This window comes from Schistocerca gregaria, chromosome 9 (genome assembly GCF_023897955.1).
Source record: "Schistocerca gregaria isolate iqSchGreg1 chromosome 9, iqSchGreg1.2, whole genome shotgun sequence".
Lineage (NCBI taxonomy): Eukaryota > Metazoa > Arthropoda > Insecta > Orthoptera > Acrididae > Schistocerca > Schistocerca gregaria.
The window spans coordinates 133,068,580-133,095,161 of NC_064928.1; the positions used below are offsets into that span (position 1 = coordinate 133,068,580).

Here is a 26,582-nt window from a genome sequence, read left to right on the forward strand (position 1 = left end):
CTACCAGTTTTTCCATTCGTCTGTAAGGATTTCGTGTTAGTATTTTGCAGCTGTGGCTTATTAAACTTCCAACTTTGTAAAAAAAAAAAAAAAACCTGCACATAAAAGTGCACTGAATGCATTGAGACTGAAATAATTGCACAGTTTGGGCAGATTTCCGAATATATGTGCCAATTTGAGCAAGTTTTACTGTACATAAATTATTGCTACAAGAGAAGCTAAGTTCTCACATGCAATACTGGTTGTCAAACATATTGGCCCAAAAAGCACACTAAGTCAAAATGCGGAAAGCATGTGGGAAAATTGTGAACATCTACAACGAAACGTGCACGAATATCAAAACAAAAATTCGACACTATGCAACCGTCATCAAACCTGAGACACTGTAGGCAAACGATACCCTAAAACTCAATTACAAAGGGGATCTCAACAACATCAAAAAACAGAAAGGAAAATCATTTGCAAACTCCTGGTTTCAAAGGTCACACAGGAATATCAGCTACATTCAAACACGATAACGGAAAAACTGGAACAGGCTTCAGCAAACAATGACTCAAGTTCTATTGGCACAACATGAGTGAGTGATAACAGATTAACAAAAATAATTCTAACGTACTCACAGAAACTAAAAACAACAGTCTGGATCAAACCAGATCAAACTGATATAAAAAATGCCAACATCACATCCGGACAGACATTGGAGATCAAACAATATTCAGAAGATCCACCGCTGGGAAGTTGCACCAGAAGATCTACTGGAAAATGGACTGAAGAACATTGAGCTTAACATAGTGAGAGGATGAAACAATTCTGGAAGGACAAAAAAAATAGCAACCACAGATTCACTTTATGTTATCCTCTATGGGTCTAAACGATTTAAATAAAGAAATAAAAAATATAGCAAGAGATGCTGGACATAAGGAGAAACAATTACAGCTGTACAGCAGAGTGATGGTCAGAGGAAAGAGGTGGCAACTAAAGAGAAGAGGAACACATTCAGTCTGGTTGAATAATGAATGGAAAGCAACAGGAACTATCTGCAAGGAAAAGAATGAATAGATGGAAAAAAAGGGATAGCAAAAAATGAAGCATGGGACAAAACATGTGCCAATGTCAATAGCAAACTAGGATTTGAGAGAGCAAAAGAAACACTGTCAGTATTAAAAGGGCTATATACGCAAAAGCTGCTAGAACTATTGAGGATTTTGTGTTGTAGACACACAAGAAATTTTGGGAAAATAATTGAAAACAAGCTGGAAATGAATTTTAAAACTAAGGAAGTGCAATGTGACTTCACAACTGGTAGATCATGCGCAGACAATATTTTCACATTAGGAGATATCTCAGAGAAACACAGGGGAAAAATGAAACATAGGATTAATTTTCAGGGATTTAGAAAAGCACATGGAAATGTCTCGAGAAAACTACTTTGGGGAGCATTACTCATTGCAAATGAAGAGCCCTTTAATTAAAATAAACAAGAAATTTATAAAGGAAACATGCCAAGTGAAAACTCTTAATACACTTTCACAGAAATTTAGATCAAGGTTGCCCATGCTACCAACATTACTTAAAATCTATAAGACATTAGTCCTAAGATGTCGTTCCATACGTGCAATGGGATGGGTCTAGAAATTAAAGATGGAGTTTGTTTACATCACCTACTATTTGCTGATGATGGAGTTATAGCACAAGACAGGGAGGAAGCAAATTTCTGCATGTAATCAGTTAGCAATGGAATACAGAAAAGGAATTGACAATGAGAAAATAAGAATACCTCACTTATGATCTACATGACGTACACAGAGGAAAGATAATTAAGGAGGTCAGTACTTTCTGTCATTTGGGATTAATTTTAGAGATGGAGGGAAAATCAGGTAGAAAATAATAAAAGAATTAGCATTGGAAGGAAGGTCATTGGGATGACCAACTGAATTTTACGGAGTAGAAATGTAATAAACCAAATCAAAATAATCTTATATAAATCTATATTATAGCACATAGTTATGTATGGAGTGGAGATATGGACTACTAGTCTGAAACGCACAAAACTGTAAGAAACAGAAATGTACTTCTGCAGGAGACCAGCAAGAATTTCTAGAAAACAGAAAATCAGAAACGAGAAAATAATAAAAAGAATGTAAGTAAGAGGAAGAATACATGACATGACATGACATGACATGACATGATACAAGGAAGTTACAATGGTAGGAGCATTTAAGATGAACAAAGGAAGCCAGAATATAAAAAATGATCCTGGAATGGGAACCAGAGCGAAAGAAGAGGACAACATTTGACCACCTGGTTCCAAAATTTACAACTAACAAAGAGAAGACTTGGCACAGAGGAACACTGTATACAATATCAAGACACCTGGGCAGACATCCTGAGGAGATAAATTACGACCTTATGTAGCAGATAATACTTTCCAGGAATTTGTTACGTTGAGAAAAACCTTTGTATAAACGAAACTCTCTATATATAATAAAATTACTTTTCAGTAGCAGACCAAAGTAAAATTCTTTGTTAGAGTATTGATCCTCACCAACTAAAATTACAAAAATTTAAATGAAAACTAAAACAATGAAAAATTCCCAAATTCTAAAAAAATTAAGGTTTTTCCAATCTTCTCACAGATGAGAAAATTCATGGATTTCTCCCAGATTTCTTGGTTGTGCTGGGGCATGTATGTCCTGGAAAATAAACAGCAGATTTCCACAAGTAGTGGAACTAAACCTTGCTTAGTAAATTCTACACTACAATCCCATAATAAGAACTTAAGTATTCTGCCCACAGATGGAGTGTGTGTGTGTGTGTGTGTGTGTGTGTGTGTGTGTGTGTGTGTGTGTGTGTGTGTGTGTGATATGTTCCCTCCGCAAGCATTATTTCATAAGGAAGTGAATGGGAGAGGAGCCAGCAAAAACAATACCAGGCAGGCAGAAGTCTCATCTGCAACATTTTCTTCACTATGTTTTATTCAGCAATGTGAAAACAAGAACAAAGAGGGGATAAATGATGGGGGAGAGATGAGAGATAACTCAGTAAACTCACAATTTTAAGCAACTGAAACGATAAATGGAGCTTGCTTTAAAATTATTGCGTCTCAGGGCCAGAACAACGGTGAAACACTTAATGACAAAGAATTGCTCATACGAAATATACAGCGAGTGCTTCAATATGACGACAGTAGAAAATAATTGAGTACCTATGTAAGTAATCTAACAAAGTGTGTTATTCTATTCACAATTTAGTCAACTAATTGCATTTGCTGTAGAGCAGTTGCCATGTGCCAGTTTTTGAGTTTGGTTTCAGAGGTCTCAGGATGTTGGAGAAAACATGGCATGCAGCTGAAGTAGTAGTTACCTGCCGGTTAAGCATCCCGTAACTCCAGTTTGCTGTAGAACCCAATGTAGTATGAAGTCTACTGCTTTTTGAGTATCCGAGGATTTTATGTTGTTAGTAATTTCTCTTTGAAATGAACTGAGTAAAAAGTGAACCGTTTGGTTAATGTCTGGAGATACTCAGCCTGAAATAGTTTCAGGTAAAATCTGGTTGCAATAACAAGCCTGAACACTATCTCATTGTAATTAGCAGAGGAATTGACAGAAGTCTTAAGGTCTGTTTTTGATAGGTAGCAGAACAAGTTGGGAATGATGCTGTCATCTCATTATTTGATACTTACGAGTGTCAAAGCCACACAAGTTAGTTAACCGAAAGAAACTATTTACTGAAATTGGATTGCACTGAAACATGGCCAAGGAGAATGGCAGAAACACTTAAGGGTTAGCTAGAGAGCAGATTGTAAGGGCATCGTCTTCTGCAACTTTGAACAGCTCTTCATCTGAAAGTGAGTCACAGCTTCACACCTTCTCCCAGGTCAGGGACACCAGAGCGCAAATAAAATAGCTATGATAATGTGGCAGAGGGGTGAGGAGGGCAGTGCTGTTGGCACAAACCAGCTACTTTCCAACAAGGCTCTGCCATACCTGCAGAATGCACTACACACTGAGCACATGCTGTCACAGAAAAAACTTCCATCAGCTGGAAACTGGCCCCTACTACTACACTTGTTGAAACATCAATTACAATGTTATTTTAATCCAAGTACAGCATTAAATCTTTAACAGGAATCTCCTTGGAGTTGGGAAGAACTTATTGTCAGTCAAAATTTCCTAGTAGAGTTTAACTGAAAGATTATTGGTGATAAGGTTCCAATTCTGAGCATCAGCCCCTACACATATTTACATGCCTATGAAGATTTGTATTAAAGTATACACCACAGTACATTCATTCGGACCCACAAACATTTCTTTAACAGCAACTATTATTATCATACAAATGGAATATATAACTTACAGTAAATTGATTTACTTACACTATCTGTTGGGGTACCTTTTCAGTACCTCCCATCATGGGCTCTAGCACATTTTCTTTGTATGTCTGCGTCCATACACCAATTGGTAACTCTGTTATTTCCACTTTATCCTCTCCTAAGATTGATATCTCACCATAAACAGCATATCTGTTATCAGCAAAAGGCTCAATGACTCCTTTGTAGTTCTTGTACCACGGAATCTGAAATAGTGTTTAAATATCAGAACATGATTAGGCAATCTTAAGTCACTAGTTCATTCCACACATTTCACAGATACTCTCAATTCTATGAGTGTGTGTGTGTGTGTGTGTGTGTGTGTTTTGAATGCCATGTAATTAGTAGAATTCGGAAACTACAAAATAAACACAAAAAGATAATGTATATGACACTACATATCGCACCATTTATTAGCAGCGTATGAAAGAACTGGAGACAATGGGTTGAAGGTGTTGATCTAAGTAGGCAGAGATACGTTCTGTGGGGGGCTTGGTAACCAGCTACAATGGGACGGCCGGGATGATTGGGTTTGTGAATTTTAGGAAGAAGGTAGAAGGTAGGGGTGCGGGGTGTCTGTGGGGTCAGGAGGTTGATGGAGTCAGGTGGAAGGTTTTGTAGGGGGCCTAACGTTCTCAGGATTCCTTGAAGGTCTGCCTGGACATCACGAATGAGATTACCTGGGCAAACTTAGTATGTGCTGTTGTCTGAAAGCTGACCACTCCTTTTAATACATTTACACACAGTTTTTTCGAAATTTTCCCGAATTTCTCCACCCTTTAACGTGTTTTGGTGGCAACGCAACCACCTATCCTTTGTTCACATCGTTGTCTACCAACCCAAGTTCACCACAGGATCAACATAGCCCAGCTTTAACCAACACTTTTTCGCTTTTTTTCACACCAGATCTCCTGTTGCTCTCTAGTTCACCTTTATCTCTCCCCATATATTTTTATTTTCATTTTCATTTCAGCCTCATGTTACACTTTCCACCTTCTAATACCATGTCACCCTCACAACACCCCCACAACGACCCCATTAAGTTTTATTTACATTCCCTGTGCAAACATGCCTTCGCCCTAGCCAGATTACACTCCCATATTTTATTTTCTCAGGCTTGTCTGACATTTGGCATTACCCCCAGAGGCCTCACACTCAAAGTTCCCATCTCTGGCTGTAACCCTTCTTTCCATCAGTCCCTATGCCAGTTCCAAACTGAACAACCCATTGCCCTCGCCCACCTAGTCCTTCACCTACACATCAACTCAGCCAATGAACACACCAGTCAACTCCTATCCTTAATAAAAGTCCTCAATCTTTCCTCTCCCACATCCACACCAGCTGTTCAAAGCATCCTCCTACAGGCCAACCGGAAATTAGAACAGCATGCCACCATCCACCTCAAAAAACTATACTATCTCCTGGTTCCCACCTCCGGAAAGGCAACTCACTCACTCACCCTCCACAACCTTTCCAACAAACCTCAACCTCCTCTCATTGCACACAGACCCAGTCTCTACTCAATCTCCCACTTCCAGCTCCACTCCCTCCAAAACCTCAAAATTTCAAACAACACAATCTGGAACCACAACAACCTAATTCAGTAGTTAACCTTTCCTTCAAACCTCTCCCCCAATCCGAAACCTCTGTCCTATCCAAAGGCCTCACCTTCAGCCCCAACCCCAGATTCAACCAAACTGCCCTTGTCAAAGATTTACTGTCCTACACTCTTACTCTCTGATGGAAATATCACTTTGCCACGAAGGAAAAGGATCCTAATCCTACTCCTAATGATCCAACTCCCGAAGACACTATCCAAATTGAACCCTGCCTGAAAGTTCCGTCCTCGGTCATAGCGGGACCCACCTCCTCTTCCTCAAAATCACCCTCTCCAAACCTTCCAGCCTTGCCTCTCAATCCTTCTCAAAAAACCTTAATCCTACTCCCAACATCACCACTGCTGAAGCCCAGGCAATCTGTGATCTGAGGGCTGACCGATCCATAGTCATTCTTCCGGCAGACAAGGGTTCCATGACCGTGGTACTTGATTGTCAGGAGTATGTGGCTGAGGGACTGCGTCAGCTTTCAGACAACACCACATACAAAGTTTGTCCAGGTAATCCCATTCATGATGTCCAGGCAGAGCTTCAAGGAATCCTCAGAACTTTACCTTTCACCTGACTCCATCAACCTCCTGACTCCGACACCCCGCATGCCTACCTTCTACCTTCTACCTAAAAAACACAAACCCAATCATCCCGGCCACCCCATTGCAGCTGGTCACCAAGCCCCCAGAGAACGTTTCTCTACCTACGTAGATCAACACCTTCAACCCATTACATGCAGTCTCCCATCCTTCATCAAAGACACCACTTTCTCGAACGCCTGGAATCCTTAGCCAATCTCTTATCCCCGGAAACCATCCTTGTAACCATTGATGCAACTTCCCTATACACACATATTCAGCACGTCCAGGGCCTCGCTGCGATGCAGCACTTCCTTTCACGCCGATCACCTGCCACCCTACCTAAAACCTCTTTCCTCATCACCTTAGCCAGCTTCATCCTGACCCACAACTTCTTCACTTTTGAAGGCCAGGCATACCAAAAATTAAAGGGAACAGCCATGGCCATGGCCACCCTCGTACACCAACCTATTCATGGGTCGCTTAGAGGAAGGCCTGCCAACCCAAAGTTTGGTACAGATTTATTAATGACATCTTCATGATCTGGACTCACAGTGAAGAATATCTCCAGAATTTCCTCTCCATCCTCTACTCCTTTGGTTCGATTAGATTCACTTGGTCCTACTCCAAATCCCATTCCACTTTCCTTGACGTTGACCTCCATCTGTCCAATGGCCAGCTTCACACGTCCGTCCACATCAAACCCATCAACAAGCAACAGTACCTCCATTATGACAGCTGCCACCCATTCCACCTCAAACGGTCCCTTCCCTACAGCCTAGGTCTTCGTGGCAAACGAATCTGCTCCAGTGCGGAATCCCTGAACCATTACACCAACAACCTGAAAACAGCTTTCGCATCTCGCAACTACTACAGAAGCAAATAACCAGAGCCACTTCCTCGACCCCTCAAACCCAGAACCTCCCACAGAAGAACCACAAAAGTGCCCCATTTGTGACAGGATACTTTCCGGGACTGGATCAGACACTGAATGTGGCTCTCCAGCAGGGATACGACTCCCTCAAATCCTGCCCTGAAATGAGATCCATCCTTCATGAAATCGTCCCCACTCTACCAAGTGTGTCTTTCTGCTGTCCACCTAACCTTCGTAACCTCTTGGTTCATTCTTATGAAATCCCTTCCCTTCCCTACCCTCTGGCTCCTACCCTTGTAACTGCCCCCGGTGTAAAACCTGTCCCATGCACCCTCCCACCACCACATACTCCAGTCCTGTAGCCCGGAAGGTGTACACGATCAAAGGCAGAGCCACGTGTGAAAGCACCTACATGATTTACCAACTGACATGCCTACACTGTGAAGCCTTCTATGTGGGAATGACCAATAACAAACTGTCCATTCGCATGAACGGACACAGGCAGACAGTGTTTGTTGGCAATGGGTATCACCCTGTGGCTAAACATGCCTTAGTGCACAGCCAGCACATCTTGGCACAGCCTCGTTCCCTGTCAGACTGACGCAACCAGGAACCCACTATCATCACACTGTCTCCAAGAGTGAGCAAGTGACAGCTTTCCTTGACCTGTTGCACTAAGGCATGGACAGTGTGCAGCTGACAGAGGCTTTTAAGGGCACACACAGCCTGAGCAGATGACAATAGAAAAGCCTGTGTTGCCGGATGATGTATTGCATGGCCAGATACTGGGCAAAGAGCTCTGCCAAGCAGTGTGCTGGAAGCCAGTATCAAAAATCGTCAACGCCAATGATGAAGGCAGACTTGCCACCATGGTCAGTATGAGAACCATCAGCATACACAAAGGTACTGCCGAGAAATTCCATGTGAAGGTTGTGGAACTGAATGCGATAGAGCAAGACTGGAGTACTGCCCTCTGAAAGTGAATGAAGGCCAAGGTGACCACCACCACATGAAGCTACAGTAGTGAAGAGTTCACACCCACCAGAAAGTTGCAGATAGCATGAAGTTTAGTTACCAGAGCAAGAGCCAAAAGCAAACTCCAGGTGGTGACAGAAGAGGGACATTCCCCATACTGGCGATAAAAGGAATCATAGAAATAGGCATAGAATGAGTGGCCACACATGACAAACAGCATGCATATCTGCCGAGGAGATAATCACACTGGTAGGAATGTGGTAGTTCGGCAGCTTCTGCATAAAGACTCTCAACTTGGCTAGTGTATAAGTTGCCAATAGCCAAATGGATACCATGATGGTGGATAGTATTGAGACGGCATAAGAGGGACAGATGTGCAGATGCATAAACAAAACACACATAGTCTAGTTTTGAAAAGACAAGGGACCGGTAAAATGGAAGAGGGTGGTTCGATCGGCACCCAAGGAAGTACCATAGATCACACACGAAACATTGAATGAGAGCATACAGTGGGCTGCCAGGTAAGACACGTGGGAGGACTAAGAGAATTTCCTACAACCACGAGCCCAGGAATTTCGTAGTATCAACAAACGGAAGAGCAACATACTGAAGACGTGAAGACGGAAGAAACCAATTGCACCACCAAAAATTCATACGAACTGTTTTGTCAGTGGAAAAACAAAAGCCATTGTTGATGCTTCACAAGTGAAGACAATAGACATTGCTGCAGATGCTTTTCAATGAGAGAAGTCTGTGGAGAACTGCAGTAGATGAGAAAATCGTCAACAAACTGGAAGCCAGAGACGGCCGGTGGGAGACATGCCATTATAGGGATAATGGCAATAGCAAAGATGACTATCAGGATGGAACCCTTAGATGCACCGTTTTCCTGGATAAAGGTGTCCGACAAGACAGAACCCATACAAACCTTGAAAACTCAGTGTTTTAAAAATTCCTGAAGGAAACGGGGCAGGCAGCCATAGACGCCCCACGTGTAAAAGAGTACAGAAGATACCAGTTATCCAGCAAGCATCGTAGCTTTCTCCAAATCGAAAACCATGGCCACAATCTGGGATCTGCACAAAAAAACAGTTCATGACATGGGTGGACAAAGTGATGGGATGGTCAACTACAGAATGGCATGCTCTAAATCCACACTGTGGAGTAAATTGCAAGACTGTCACACCACACCAGTCAGGCATGAACCATACATTTCATCACCTTGAAGGTACAGCTGGTGAGAGAAATGGAGCGGTAGCTAGAAGGATGGTGTTTGTCCTTACTGGACATGGGTATGGATATGACAGTGGCTTCACGCCAGCATCTGGGAACTGTAACCTCTAGCCAAATTCGGTTTTACATATTGAGCAGAAAGCGCTTGCCCAGAAAAGAAAGGTGCTGCAACGTCTGAATGTTAACATAGTCTGGCCCTGGGGCAGAGGATCGGGAAGAATTGAGAGCCTGACCTAACTCCCCAATAGTAAAGGCGGCCACTGTAGTGCACACACTTCAGAGAAGAGAGGGTTATGCCTGAGTCACCTCTGCTGGTTTCTGATGGAGAAAGGCAAGGTGATATTGGGAGCAGCTTGACATCTCCACAAAATGGTGGCCCAAGGTGACGGAGATGGCAAAAGAGCCAACGATGACAGTCTGCTATTGTCAGGCCAGGAATTGGGGGTGGATCTTGATCCAAGAGGGCTGTCACAAGGTTGTCCCACGTGACAAGACAGAATGGACCTGTTAAAAGGACTAGTGAATGAAATCCAGCTAGCTTTTTTGCTATCCTGAAGAATGTGATGACACTGTGCACGAATCTGTTTATAAATGCAGTTTGCCATCATTGTATGATGGTTAAAAACACACAGAGCAGGTCTCTGAGTGCAAATTGCATCGCGGCATGCCTCACTCCACCAAGTGACCCGGACACTGTGTGGTAAAGAGGAAGTGTGAGGAATGTAACATCCTGCACCAGTAAGGATAACGTTTGTAGGATATTCCACCTGGTAGTCACAGCTGAGGAAATGCTGTTCATCGAAGGTCACCAGGGAGCATTGAAGCTCCAGTCAGCCTTACTAAGCTGTCATTTGGGTATGCACACAGGTCGGGTAGGACTCAGCAAATGAACAGCAAACGGGAAATGGTCACTCTAGTATGTGTCACAGGGAACAGACCACTGGAGACTAGGCAAGCTGGGCACTGCAGAAGGATACGTCCAAATGTGTATAGGTGTCTGAAAGGAACATGGGTGCTCCTATGTTACGGCAGAGGAGGTTAAGTTTGTTGAGGTCATCCAAGAGGGCGCATCTGACACGTTCTGGGAGACCTTAAAGGGGATCGTGTGCATTAAAGTCAGAAAGGGGTGAGGTAGCTGCCCCATAAGCTGGTTAAAGCCTGGCCTGGTGATATTGAATGACACAGGGTTGTAAATGGTAGAAAGGCAAATTGCAACAGCAGGTAGTCACGGAGATGGGTTGACTATGAATGTCAGCCTGTATGAGTAGCATGACTATTCCATGAGATGGAAAGCTGACCTCAGGGAAGGTCAAAACATACCAGGACGAAATGTGAGCATTCAAAGGAGTCGTCATGACGCAATTTTATTTCCTGAAGGCAGAGCACAAGTGAACACTGCGATTCTAACGGCAGTCTCAAATCCTCGTCGTTGGATCGAAGGCCGCGAATGTTCCAATGGAGGAGAATCATAATGGGGAAAAAATGAAGCAGTGTCACCCCAGCAGCTACAGAGTGCCAGCCTTCGAAGACTTGCTGCTACAGGGCAGACACACGAGGTCTACGGAAGCATCAGCATTATTCTGTTGTCGGCCTGTAGAGCCTGGGGCAGAAATCACGGTTGGTGGTGTGCACTGGTGACGCGGAGATCGGTTGGGCAATATCACGTGGCAAAACCGTGTAGGAGGACCTTCAAGTTGGCAAAGGAAAGGCCGTCTGCCTTTGTTTGACTTCTTCGAGCCTTTCCAGGTAGCACAGGAAGACAGCTGTTGGCTGGCTGGGACGTATGAAGTCTTCAATGGGGAGTATTCCTTCTGTCCATTCCAGCCTGTTGATTGTGTAGCTGGTGACTTCATCCCATGAGGTAAGACTTTGGTGGCATGTTGCGGGGGCGGAGGCGGAATAGGGGGCGGAGGCGGAGAAGGAGGAGGCAGAGAAGGAGGCGGAAGGGTTGCTACCCTGACGCTGGCAAATTTCACAACCATAATGCTAAATTTGAGGGTGCACATATGTGTGTCCATGTCCTTCATGAAGAAAGATGTAGCAAGAACAGTACTGTAGGTGTTAGGTTTCCGACTAGCCGACAACTTGTGAGCGACCAGGTAAGGCATTTTTCCTTCACCCACACCTCCTGACACCCCACTCATTACAGAAGGCGACAGCATGGTTGCCATTGCAGTTGATGCAGCAGGGAAGAGGCAGCGGACAATAGCCCTCGTTAGCATCCCTATCATAGGTTACACATTTGGCTGGGTGTCAACAGGACTAGCATGGTAGCAGTGCACTGCGTTTGGAATATACGGTCTGACTCATTGACTCATAACTTCATAATCTGCTTTGATCTTTGACACAAGACCCATTTAATCAAAGGTGAGAAAGAGTTCGTGTGGGCACTAAGGAGGCGTCTACGTTTTTCATCACCCGATGGACAGCACTGACACCCTGAACAGATAAGTAAGTTTGGATTTCTGCCTCGATCAGCGTAATCTAAATAACACCACGGGAAGAATTCAGCAGGCAATCAACCTTGACACAAACAGGACAGTCATTGAAAAGCCAAGCTACCAACTTGTGTGACGAGGGAAAGGCATACATTAGCCAGTCTAAATGCTTCTTGATGTAGGGAACAATGAATCCCATATAAATATGTAAATTAGTGTAAATTTTTGCTCTTTCATCATCAAATCATTAATTTTTGCAATCTGTTACAACGTCGCTCTCTGGCAAATTTGGTGTGACTAAACAGAATGGGGTTGCGTATTGGATTCTGAGGATACTCTTGCTTTTCTTCAAAAAATAAGAGATTTCCATTCATTCTTAAAGGCTTGTGATGACAGGTCACCAGATTGCCTCTTTTTGTGCAGAAGGCCACACAACCTAATTCCCTTTACACCTCGGGCAAACTGCTTTGGTATTAGGATTCTGATGAACTAAGAAAGTTGTATCATATAAAAAATACAACACAAACCAAATGTAAAAAGAAAACCAACAGCATTGCATCCCACTCTAAATGAAATGTGATGTTCCACGTAGTTCTGTGAATGACTAACCAAGATGAGACATACTGACGTCTGACATGCCCCGGGCAGCACTTATGCAGTAATGCACACTGTCTGACCTCTAGTACAGGAATTCACTAATAAGTACATACGGAAGACCTGGAACAGTATACTTAATCTGATGAACGACATGCTTCATCAATATTTTTTAATGTATTCCAATGACAATTTTTTCCCAAATTATTCCATAACAAGTACTCAATATTTAATGTATAGCTCACCTATCTCTATAACACTAAAAATGTGTGTGAAATCTTATGGGACTTAACTGCTAAGGTTATCAGTCCCTAAGCTTACACATTACATAAATTATGACAAACACAAACACAAACACACACCCAAACACAAACACACACACACAAACACACACCCAAACACAAACACACACACACAAACACACACCCAAACACAAACACACACACACACACCCAAACACACACCCAAACACAAACACACACACACACACCCAAACACACACCCAAACACAAACACACACACACACACACACCCAAACACAAACACACACACACACACACACACCCAAACACAAACACACACACACACACACACACCCAAACACAAACACAAACACCCAAACACAAACACCCAAACACAAACACAAACACAAACACCCAAACACAAACACAAACACAAACACCCAAACACAAACACAAACACAAACACCCAAACACAAACACAAACACAAACACCCAAACACAAACACAAACACAAACACCCAAACACAAACACAAACACAAACACCCAAACACAAACACAAACACAAACACCCAAACACAAACACAAACACAAACACCCAAACACAAACACAAACACCCAAACACAAACACAAACACAAACACCCAAACACAAACACAAACACAAACACCCAAACACAAACACAAACACAAACACCCAAACACACACACCCAAACACACACACACACACACACACACCCAAACACACACACACACACACACACACACCCAAACACAAACACACACACACCCAAACACAAACACACACACACCCAAACACAAACACACACACACACACACACACACACCCAAACACACACCCACACCCACACAAACACGCACACCCAAACACGCACACACCCAAACACGCACACACCCAAACACGCACACACCCAAACACGCACACACCCAAACACGCACACACCCAAACACGCACACACCCAAACACGCACACACCCAAACACGCACACACCCAAACACGCACACACCCAAACACGCACACACCCAAACACGCACACACCCAAACACGCACACACCCAAACACGCACACACCCAAACACGCACACACCCAAACACGCACACACCCAAACACGCACACACCCAAACACGCACACACCCAAACACGCACACACCCAAACACGCACACACCCAAACACGCACACACCCAAACACGCACACACCCAAACACGCACACACCCAAACACGCACACACCCAAACACGCACACACCCAAACACGCACACACCCAAACACGCACACACCCAAACACGCACACACCCAAACACGCACACACCCAAACACGCACACACCCAAACACGCACACACCCAAACACGCACACACCCAAACACACACACACCCAAACACGCACACACCCAAACACACACACACCCAAACACACACACACCCAAACACACACACACCCAAACACACACACACCCAAACACACACACACCCAAACACACACACACCCAAACACACACACACCCAAACACACACACACCCAAACACACACACACCCAAACACACACACACCCAAACACACACACACCCAAACACACACACACCCAAACACACACACACCCAAACACACACACACCCAAACACACACACACCCAAACACACACACACCCAAACACACACACACCCAAACACACACACACCCAAACACACACACACCCAAACACACACACACCCAAACACACACACACCCAAACACACACACACCCAAACACACACACACCCAAACACACACACACCCAAACACACACACACCCAAACACACACACACCCAAACACACACACACCCAAACACACACACACCCAAACACACACACACCCAAACACACACACACCCAAACACACACACACCCAAACACACACACACCCAAACACACACACACCCAAACACACACACACCCAAACACACACACACCCAAACACACACACACCCAAACACACACACACCCAAACACACACACACCCAAACACACACACACCCAAACACACACACACCCAAACACACACACACCCAAACACACACACACCCAAACACACACACACCCAAACACACACACACCCAAACACACACACCCAAACACACACACCCAAACACACACACCCAAACACACACACCCAAACACACACACCCAAACACACACACCCAAACACACACACCCAAACACACACACCCAAACACACACACCCAAACACACACACCCAAACACACACACCCAAACACACACACCCAAACACACACACCCAAACACACACACCCAAACACACACACCCAAACACACACACCCAAACACACACACCCAAACACACACACCCAAACACACACACCCAAACACACACACCCAAACACACACACCCAAACACACACACCCAAACACACACACCCAAACACACACACCCAAACACACACACCCAAACACACACACCCAAACACACACACCCAAACACACACACCCAAACACACACACCCAAACACACACACCCAAACACACACACCCAAACACACACACCCATGCCAGAGGGAGGACTCAAACCTCTGCCTAGACCATCTATAACACTTACCATAGGTTTTGGCGCTTCACCATCAATCATTCTCCTCAAATTGTCAATTATTTCCCTGGGATTGTAATTTGGTATCTTTGTCATCCAACCCGTTCCAATGCCATCGGCACCATTAACAAGTATCATTGGAATGACTGGTATGTACCAGACTGGTTCAATTCTTTGGTTGTCATCTGTGTTGTGCTTTAAGAGTGGATCATCATGTTTGTGAAAAATGTGTCTTGCCAGTGGACTGAAACACACAAAAATCTAACTGAAGTTGACGAATTAAAAGCAATATAACTACAATTATATTCATCAACTGTTGAAGTATTTACAATCAAGTCCCAGAGCGTAAAGCATTCCTTAAAAGTATTGGAGCTCACATTACCTTAGTTACAAAAGCTGGCTGAAACCCAAAAGGCGATAGTGAGGTTTCTAGGAAAATCACACACGTGCATTGAAAGCATAGCTAAGGAGAAATGAAGTGGTACATTTGTTCCCATCCACAGTAAAGTCAAATTCATTAAAATGCGAGATCCTTTCAAGATCACTCAGTATAAAGTGGAGCAGGTAGCGGGACGGAAAAATTTATGTGGGCCTATCGATCATCACATTCACCCCAGGTATAATCAAAAACTTTTCAAAAAGACTCAGCTCAATAAAACATATGTTCCTCAATCACAATGTCATCACTGGAGGAGACTTCAACCATAAAACAACCGACTGCCAACTGTGACACTAAGTTTTGTAAATAAGTGAATGGAAAGATCTCCTGTGAAACAGCACTAACAAACTTCTCTGAAAACGATGTCCATCATAAGCTCGTAAGACCACTCATGATGGAAATAAATTGCTTCTAATTGCAACAAACAGACCTCATCAGGTTACAACTACGAGGCATTTGTAACAATGATTACCGAAGAACAAAAATAAGTAGAAGTAGAAATAGAAATATTTGCATGTTCAGTAATGCACATAGAGACAGTAGTGTGTCATCTCGAGGAAGGTTCGAATCACAAATCTGGATACATATGTCCTGTGGAGCAGTTCGTGTGAGTATCCATGCTATGCTCTCTGTAAAGACCCTGCTAGAAAAACAGCAATTACTGCACAGTAGGTGCAAGAAACGTTTAGAGCGATAAAAAATGTTAAGTGAAATGCATTTGGCTGTCAAAAGGACTGTGCATAAAGGTTTTTGATACTACAGGATCTTATCTAAAGAGCTCTCTTAAGGCAAAGAAATTCTAGTCAGTCATACAGGCTACTTCACACCAAAGTTAGTGCCTAGACAAAAGTGGATGATGTTCATCCTTTACTTCATTTTCTGACGTTACTTCATATAGTAAGGTTCAGACGAACTGCTTCAGTTTATTATAGCACCCCAGTGAATGTAGTGTCAGCTGCGTTGAGAAAACACTGAAATTTCTAAAACTGAACAGTGCTCCAGGAACTGATAAAGCCCACCCTTGAGAAAAATCAGGCTCTATACTGAATTTCTCATTTCATTTGTTCCGCTTAAGCTTAATGAAACAAAATCTGTGCCCAGTATTTGGAAGAGGACATGGGTCACACCCATCTAAAGGAAGGGTATAGAAGTGATCCACAAAACTACACCCAATTTCACTGCTATCCATCTCTTTCGGAATCTTTGAACTTATTCTGAATCTTTAAGAGTTATATCACACAGAACAATGTTCCCCGTGCAAATAAGCACAGATTGCAAAAACAGGAAACATCTGTCATGCAAAAGAACTACAGTTTCTCTCTCCAAGACCTAGGCAAGCAGATGCAAGAAGCATGTGCTCATTGCTAATGTGTTTCGACCAAGTGAGAGTACCACAGCAGCTAAGGTTCATGGCTACACACAGGCAGTACAGGCTTAGGGATTCCAGTGTATAGGTTGTCGTCGTCTTACTACTCTTCCCCCCTCCCACCCATCCCTTTCAGTTTTGTGGTACAGAATATCTTTAAAAATAGTGTCTTTCCAGATAGGGACGAAAGTACTGATGGAATTATGCAATTAATACTAACCAAACCAGCTGTCTGTACCAATCAATGTGCAATGGATCCCTTGTGGAACAAGGAGCAAAAACTAATTTGAACAAGATTACCCATATATCCATAGCACAGCATTCTATAACTACATCAGGAAAGACATTCTCTTACATTTTATTGTGTGTGCAAGAACCATCTGGGAAATTTGGTCAGATCTATCAGAAAAAAATAGTTGAGTTGACTCACAAATTAAAAAGTTTCATGAAAAATTTTAAAATGCTCCAGACTTGCTTGAGACTAGTAGAGAAATCAATTTGAGGGAACATCCCATAAAAACACATTCTTTAATTCTGTACCAATCTGGTGCATCTGCTCTCACACGAATCATCAAATATTCTTGGTTCGCATCAAAGTTGACTGAAGAGAGAATAATCTTTTTGAATTCAATTGAACTGTTTTCTGGTATCCGTTCTGGCTAATCAGCGTGCATCCAAGGCAGTATCTTTCATTAAATGTGGGTGGTGCTTCTCAAATGTGCATTTCAGCTACTTAAGTGGCAAACACCATCCAGAATTCTGTTCTGGCACAGCAAGAGAAAGTAAGACGATTCTGTAATCTATTCTGTAACAAATGGGACACATTATTTGAAGAATGTTTGCTGTAATGATTGATTTATTACTAATTTCACTAGGGCAAAATGATTATTTTTGAATAACTTTGAATGACATACTACATAAGGAAATTTTAGGAAGGAGAAAGTGGGATGAGAGGCCCAAGTTCTCACATGGGATCTGAATCTAATCTGCCAGTGTGGTAGCAGTGAACCACAGCTGCTGCTGCTCTACTCTCATTTGGTTGAAAGATTTAACTTTCTAGGTATGTGATATCTCTGCAACATACGAAAGACCTGTCAAAGTCTGTGATTATGCTCTTATAGTCCCCTTGTTACATACAGCACGATGGCGACTTATTAATCCATTTGTCGCTTTTACAAAGATAATCCATTTGTCACTTTGACAAAGGTAAAATCAAGTTCATGTGTGCTCCAGGGAAGTGTGTTGGATTGATAGTGTAGAATATGAACTTCAAGGGTTCATCAGCCAATATCAATAGTGACCTCAGACATTTTGCTGCTGATTATGCTTTGTACAGTGGGGTATTCTGTATTGTCTGGGGTATGAGGAGGGGGGGGGGGGGGCTAGACTAATATATAGCCAGATACTGAAGATTTCAATGTGGTGCAAAAGTTGTCATCAGCTTCAAATATTCAGAAATTTGAAACTGAACACTTCATGAAATAAGAATGTGGCATGCTGTGACTACAATACCAATGAATGAAAATTGGAATCAGTCCACTCACATAAATATCTGGACCAAATTCATGGGGATATGGAAAGGAACAAACAAACGGGCTTAAGATTAAGTAAAGCAGTTGAGATACTTCAGTTCCCCAGTAAGATACTGGAAAACTTCAATCAGTCTACAGAGGAGATTGCTTACAAAACATTTGTGTAGCCCCTCAGGACCAACAGAGAATATCAAAGGTATGCAATGTAGAGCAGCCCAAGTAGCTGTAATGTTAAGATTTAACCAAATGTGAGTAGTACAAAAGGGACCAAGAACCTGAACCAGTAGATGCTTTAAGATAGAAGCAAATCATCATACAAAAGTTTCTTTGTGAGCTTTCAATGACCAGTATTAAGTGAGAGCTAGGACTATACTACAGCCTCCAAGTGCACCATGCCCATGAAGTTGAGACTAATTCTAGCATGGAGAGAACATTTAAGCTGTCAGTCTCATCACATTCCACATGCAAATAGAATGGGAAGAAACCTAAATATATAGTGCAACGGGAAGTAACTTCTGCCACACACTTCAGTGGTTTACAGCTTGCATATGTAGGTAGATGTTAGATGTATAACATTTTCACCAATTTCTTCAAGTCTTTTCAAGTCTTCCGTAACTATGAAATGCATTCACAAACTGAATACAATTGTAAAAAACCTATACGATTTACTAGTAACATACAAAAATGTGTCAGACCAGGACTCTAACCCAGATTTCACACTTTATGCTAGCAATTGCCTTAACCATCTCTGTCATGTGAGCAAGCCTCCAAGACCAACCTAAACTTCAATATATCTTAGTATCTGTGTGTCAGTGTTCACACAGATTATTTCACTTGGGAGACTGTCTTGCTTTGGCACGGAATACACTAGGGCAGTATCTGTATTCTATAGTGTGTATATTTCGAAAATTGTTTGAACACACTTTTTGAGAAGAGCGAATGGCAATAGAAGGAAGGGACTCCTCAAGAGTGGTGCCAAGTGGCACGGCAAGGAGTTGCACATCATCTAGGGCATCACAAAGTCTGCAACCGACCGTCTGGCACGTGGCAACATGTAGCTCATCTCCGGTCTAGTCAATGAAATCCGTGGAGTGCAGTAGACATTAGGACATATGGAAGCTTGGGTCGGTCCTGGAAGCACGCTCAAATGGCCGCAGTGGTTTAGGCAACCGCTCGTCTAATGCGGGAAATGTAGTTAGAGACCCAGTCAAGCACATATTCTCATATAGTGTTGTACAAATGTATTCACAATTTGCAAAGACATTTCATAACTTAATACAGCAGTCTAACACCAGCAGTGCCTATTCCTTTGGACACGTATGCACGTCCGAAGGAACACTGCATCAAACTATACAGATACTATAAAATACAGACACTGCTCTGCTATGTAACTATTCTCACCTAAATAAGTATGTTGCACTGTATGTCCATCAAGCTCCACTGCATTTTTGGCAGGGAATGGAATGTAAGGAAACGTACAATCTGTTACATACCGCCCACAATAGGTATAGAGGTTCACGCCTCCGTTCACCAAAATTCGAGTTTAACACAAATGTTCATTTTTGTGTTAAGGTATGGTGGTTGTTTCCCCACAAAATATTTTATGAAATATGTTGCAATTTACAAGGACTTGGCAGCAGTACTATTCTGGAGTACATATTCCCACAGCAGAGGGGTAGAATGAAATGCAAGCTTCAAGTCATCCCACACATTTCCCTGAATCCATTCTGTGAATGAGAAAGATATTCAACCTGCCAAAGCAGTACTATGTCAGCCCCTGTCCAGTAGAACTAGTAGAAAATAAGGGACAGTAATATTTATGTAAAAATTTATATGATCCTTTGGGTGTAATACCTCATTTTGGTGAATTCCACATAGGGGAATAGGGGGGATACCTTTAAAATGTATAATAAAGTACATTATTAAAATAGGAACAATTCTTAGTATTTTAATTTGTATTTATCCCGAAGTTCCATTATTTTAAAATGAGACGACATTTAGGGAGGGAAAAGTGATGTAGTTTTAATGGTAGGTAAAGATCATCTTCTGCAATGTGAATAATACTAGATTTTCATGATGAAAATGTCAAAAAGTCAACTTTTCCCATTTTCAGTCACTAATTACTTAGGTAAATGTATTCTGTGGTAAACTGTCATTGAAGAAAGATGTTTGCTGCATAGAAGAATGTATTAAGGATAATGTGTCCTCCACAAAATATCTTTTAGACAGCACTTCAAATAGTTGGGCATCTGACAACAGTCTAGCAATACATTTGCTCCTGTATGATTCTTGTCAACAATCTATTGCAGTCTGAACACAGAAACATTCATAAACACAATATTAAAACGAGAAGTGATTTACACTGACCATCACTCAGCATTAGCATAGCACAAAAAGCAGTGAGGTATTCACCCATAAAAATATTTGACCACCTATGAAGTGATTTAAATAATTTAATGGATGTATTTTATTACTATGGGATGTTAGTGAGTAGGTAGGATCATGAAGCAGATTAATCTAACCATGTGCCAGATGGTTACATGGTGTGAGAACAGCTGGAGGAGCAAGAGCCATATTGTACTAGGACAGAAAGGGACAGAGGATAAATCTATCCCAATAGGCACCAACAAGTGAGTCTTATTTATATCAACATACCAATACAGCCATGCTGCCGATGATAATTATAATGAGAACGTGTTGATAATTACTTCAATATCATTCAATTCATGCCCCCCCCCATTAGCTAAGATGCCACCCAGCGGCCCCCCCCCCATTAGCTAAGATGCCACCCAGCCGCCCCCCCCCCCCATTAGCTAAGATGCCACCCAGCCCCCCCCCCATTAGCTAAGATGCCACCCAGCCGCCCCCCCCCCCCATTAGCTAAGATGCCACCCAGCCACCCCATTAGCTAAGATGCCACCCAGCCCCCCATTAGCTAAGATGCCACCCAGCCCCCCATTAGTTAAGATAGCCGAAGATGGAATTGTTTCTTGAAAAACTGCTTCATCTGACTTAATTGTACAATGCTGTGTTAAAGAGTTTACAATCTTGTTGTCAAGTTGGCAACACACGAACTAGCATGTTAATTGGAACTCTACTTTCAGTGAAACTTTATTGTTAAAATTGCCTCGAAAAACCTATTTGTGCAATCTCAAGTTGATTCTACAATTGTGTGGAGCATTTCTGTGATTTTTGCAGTGTTCAGGAACTGGTGATTAATGACTGGTAATTTTGATGTGAATATTAATGATATAATTGCTCTGGAAATCTTTACTAATTTTTTTGATTAACAAAAATAAAAAAAGCTAGCTGGCATCCTAACATTTTATGATTCTTACTATGGTAGCCTCTAAACCTACCCACTTATCACACTATTATGCATTGTTCAGGGCGTAAGTGCCAGAGCTCGTGACAGAGGAAACCAGGTGGGACAAGGGCTACGAGACATTTTTACAAGATGAGGTAATCAAGTTGCCTATAGCTGTGTTAGGGAAATTGATAGACATTTCTTGCTAAATTACACTGTGTTCATTAATCCCAGCACATCTTTAAGGTAGTAAGTTTTGTTTACTGTAATCCACCATATAGGTTAGAGGGGTCCAATCTGCATTTAATGAGAGACTACATTTTACAACTGACTGATGTCAGTTACCGTGCGTGCACGCACACACGTGTGCTCCCAGAATGACCGCTAAATTAACAGGAATGTGACAATATGTACACAAGGTTTCAAGAACAAAGAAATGAGGGTGAAACAACAGATGTGGATGAGCATGGTGTAACAACCCAAGGGTTATGCTTCGTAATCTTTACTACAGCAATAAATAGCCTTTATCTCAACTGAAATTACAAGTGCCATTTTTGTGCAAATGTGAAAAATACCTATTTTCGCATTGAGTTTCATTGCATCCATATCAGTTTCAGTCATTAGCATTCCTTTGTTCCATTTGTACTCAGAAAACAGTTACAGTAACTCCAAAAAGTTACTCAGGGATTCATATATTGAATTAAAACAGAAGTTGTTAGAATAGAATGCAACTATTAATACAAATCATTCTAAAATAGCATGTGAATTTTCACCTTCTATACAACTAAAATTATCACAGTTTACATTTTAATATCGATGTCACATTCTTTGAAAGTTATCTTTGATACTTTGTTTTTGGTGGTTTGTTCACAGCAAATGTGGCAGAGAGTTTTTCCAAGTTCTGGTTAAGTTACAGACAGTGTTGGTAAAGTAATGGACTTGTTACAAGCAATGTTTGCTGTCAATACAACTATTTCAAGATTTTGGCAAGTTTATTTGGTGAGTGGTGGACTTTATGGATTTAGCAACAAAATTTGTAATAATCTATTTGGGGTACTAAGGAAAGCATTTCAGATATTTTGTAGCAAGTGTGGGTCTTATTTTTGGAGTAGATGAAAGCAGTTTAGCTGCCCCTGAAAATACACATCACAGTAAGATAAGTTAAAATGATCTTTCTGCCACATTTTTATTGGGCACTGCATTTGACAAATTTTGCTGTTGATTTTAATCTAATTTCCCAATGAGCTACAGGTTTTAAAGTTTCCACATAGCTCAGAACTGGATGACAATGCAATATTAATTCTGTTGTCTGGTGTGTGGCAGAGAGTACTTTAAGTGAAGCGCAGCTGGACAGCAAGAAACACTTCAGCACACAATCCCCACAACGATAGTAGTTGTGAATGAGTATGGACAAAAAAAATTGATTTATTAAAAAAGGACTTAATACGTATCTTGTGGAAAGCGGATGTGGTGTTAGGCCATTGCCCAGAAAATATTGTTACATGTAATGAAAATTGCTATTTTAGTGATAATACTGAGTAAAGTATGTGTAATAGTTGCCAAATAATTTAAGTATACAAATTTTCTGGAAGTGAAGAATAGAAATATCTTGTTTTTGGAAAAGTAGGTGAACTTCATTGTCGTCACCGGCTATCAATCGACAGAATTTTAAATATACAAAGTTCACTAAAATACGGGAAAGGAAATGCATTCTCTATACTTTTCATTAAATACGTAACAACCTCTCAATTTATTAATTACAGTAATTGGATTATGATCTTTACAATAGTATGGTGCTTAACTCCAGTGACTAATTTTGATGTAGCAAGATATGTAGTATGAAGGAAGTTGGTGTGCCAAGCAATCTCCTTTTCTCACGAAAAGCAGATTGTTGTTTGATCGTATTTACTTACAACAGTGGTCCCTTAGGTATAATAAGCTACGAAAACTTGGGCTCAAAGCTATCCGCAATACGGCCAAGTAACCAACAGAGTCGTAATTTAAATCTTCAGGAACAATAGCTTCCTCTAAATTATAATAGAACTGGTGCAGAAGGTGATCATTTAAGGAGGCAGCAACCAAAATTCAGGTATCAGTTATGACTTGCCGAATCGCCTACTTGCCGAATCGCCTACTTGCCGAATCGCCTACTTGCCGAATCGCCTACTTGCCGAATCGCCTACTTGCCGAATCGCCTACTTGCCGAATCGCCTACTTGCCGAATCGCCTACTTGCCGAATCGCCTACTTGCCGAATCGCCTACTTGCCGAATCGCCTACTTGCCGAATCGCCTACTTGCCGAATCGCCTACTTGCCGAATCGCCTACTTGCCGAATCGCCTACTTGCCGAATCGCCTACTTGCCGAATCGCCTACTTGCCGAATCGCCTACTTGCCGAATCGCCTACTTGCCGAATCGCCTACTTGCCGAATCGCCTACTTGCCGAATCGCCTACTTGCCGAATCGCCTACTTGCCGAATCGCCTACTTGCCGAATCGCCTACTTGCCGAATCGCCTACTTGCCGAATCGCCTACTTGCCGAATCGCCTACTTGCCGAATCGCCTACTTGCCGAATCGCCTACTTGCCGAATCGCCTACTTGCCGAATCGCCTACTTGCCGAATCGCCTACTTGCCGAATCGCCTACTTGCCGAATCGCCTACTTGCCGAATCGCCTACTTGCCGAATCGCCTACTTGCCGAATCGCCTACTTGCCGAATCGCCTACTTGCCGAATCGCCTACTTGCCGAATCGCCTACTTGCCGAATCGCCTACTTGCCGAATCGCCTACTTGCCGAATCGCCTACTTGCCGAATCGCCTACTTGCCGAATCGCCTACTTGCCGAATCGCCTACTTGCCGAATCGCCTACTTGCCGAATCGCCTACTTGCCGAATCGCCTACTTGCCGAATCGCCTACTTGCCGAATCGCCTACTTGCCGAATCGCCTACTTGCCGAATCGCCTACTTGCCGAATCGCCTACTTGCCGAATCGCCTACTTGCCGAATCGCCTACTTGCCGAATCGCCTACTTGCCGAATCGCCTACTTGCCGAATCGCCTACTTGCCGAATCGCCTACTTGCCGAATCGCCTACTTGCCGAATCGCCTACTTGCCGAATCGCCTACTTGCCGAATCGCCTACTTGCCGAATCGCCTACTTGCCGAATCGCCTACTTGCCGAATCGCCTACTTGCCGAATCGCCTACTTGCCGAATCGCCTACTTGCCGAATCGCCTACTTGCCGAATCGCCTACTTGCCGAATCGCCTACTTGCCGAATCGCCTACTTGCCGAATCGCCTACTTGCCGAATCGCCTACTTGCCGAATCGCCTACTTGCCGAATCGCCTACTTGCCGAATCGCCTACTTGCCGAATCGCCTACTTGCCGAATCGCCTACTTGCCGAATCGCCTACTTGCCGAATCGCCTACTTGCCGAATCGCCTACTTGCCGAATCGCCTACTTGCCGAATCGCCTACTTGCCGAATCGCCTACTTGCCGAATCGCCTACTTGCCGAATCGCCTACTTGCCGAATCGCCTACTTGCCGAATCGCCTACTTGCCGAATCGCCTACTTGCCGAATCGCCTACTTGCCGAATCGCCTACTTGCCGAATCGCCTACTTGCCGAATCGCCTACTTGCCGAATCGCCTACTTGCCGAATCGCCTACTTGCCGAATCGCCTACTTGCCGAATCGCCTACTTGCCGAATCGCCTACTTGCCGAATCGCCTACTTGCCGAATCGCCTACTTGCCGAATCGCCTACTTGCCGAATCGCCTACTTGCCGAATCGCCTACTTGCCGAATCGCCTACTTGCCGAATCGCCTACTTGCCGAATCGCCTACTTGCCGAATCGCCTACTTGCCGAATCGCCTACTTGCCGAATCGCCTACTTGCCGAATCGCCTACTTGCCGAATCGCCTACTTGCCGAATCGCCTACTTGCCGAATCGCCTACTTGCCGAATCGCCTACTTGCCGAATCGCCTACTTGCCGAATCGCCTACTTGCCGAATCGCCTACTTGCCGAATCGCCTACTTGCCGAATCGCCTACTTGCCGAATCGCCTACTTGCCGAATCGCCTACTTGCCGAATCGCCTACTTGCCGAATCGCCTACTTGCCGAATCGCCTACTTGCCGAATCGCCTACTTGCCGAATCGCCTACTTGCCGAATCGCCTACTTGCCGAATCGCCTACTTGCCGAATCGCCTACTTGCCGAATCGCCTACTTGCCGAATCGCCTACTTGCCGAATCGCCTACTTGCCGAATCGCCTACTTGCCGAATCGCCTACTTGCCGAATCGCCTACTTGCCGAATCGCCTACTTGCCGAATCGCCTACTTGCCGAATCGCCTACTTGCCGAATCGCCTACTTGCCGAATCGCCTACTTGCCGAATCGCCTACTTGCCGAATCGCCTACTTG

At 43.2% G+C, this 26,582-nt stretch overlaps 1 protein-coding gene across 1 annotated transcript in view; it reads right to left on the bottom strand.

Annotated features, from left to right (window-relative positions):
- The window catches only part of LOC126291679 (DNA topoisomerase 2-like), a 174,674-nt gene that overhangs the window by 85,568 nt on the left and 62,524 nt on the right, over nt 1-26,582 (bottom strand). The window contains exons 15-16 of the mRNA XM_049985274.1: nt 15,525-15,756; nt 4,376-4,575 (exon numbers count right to left, since the gene is read on the bottom strand). Coding sequence (XP_049841231.1) covers nt 4,376-4,575; nt 15,525-15,756 — 432 coding nt within the window. The remainder of the gene's footprint in view (nt 1-4,375; nt 4,576-15,524; nt 15,757-26,582) is intronic.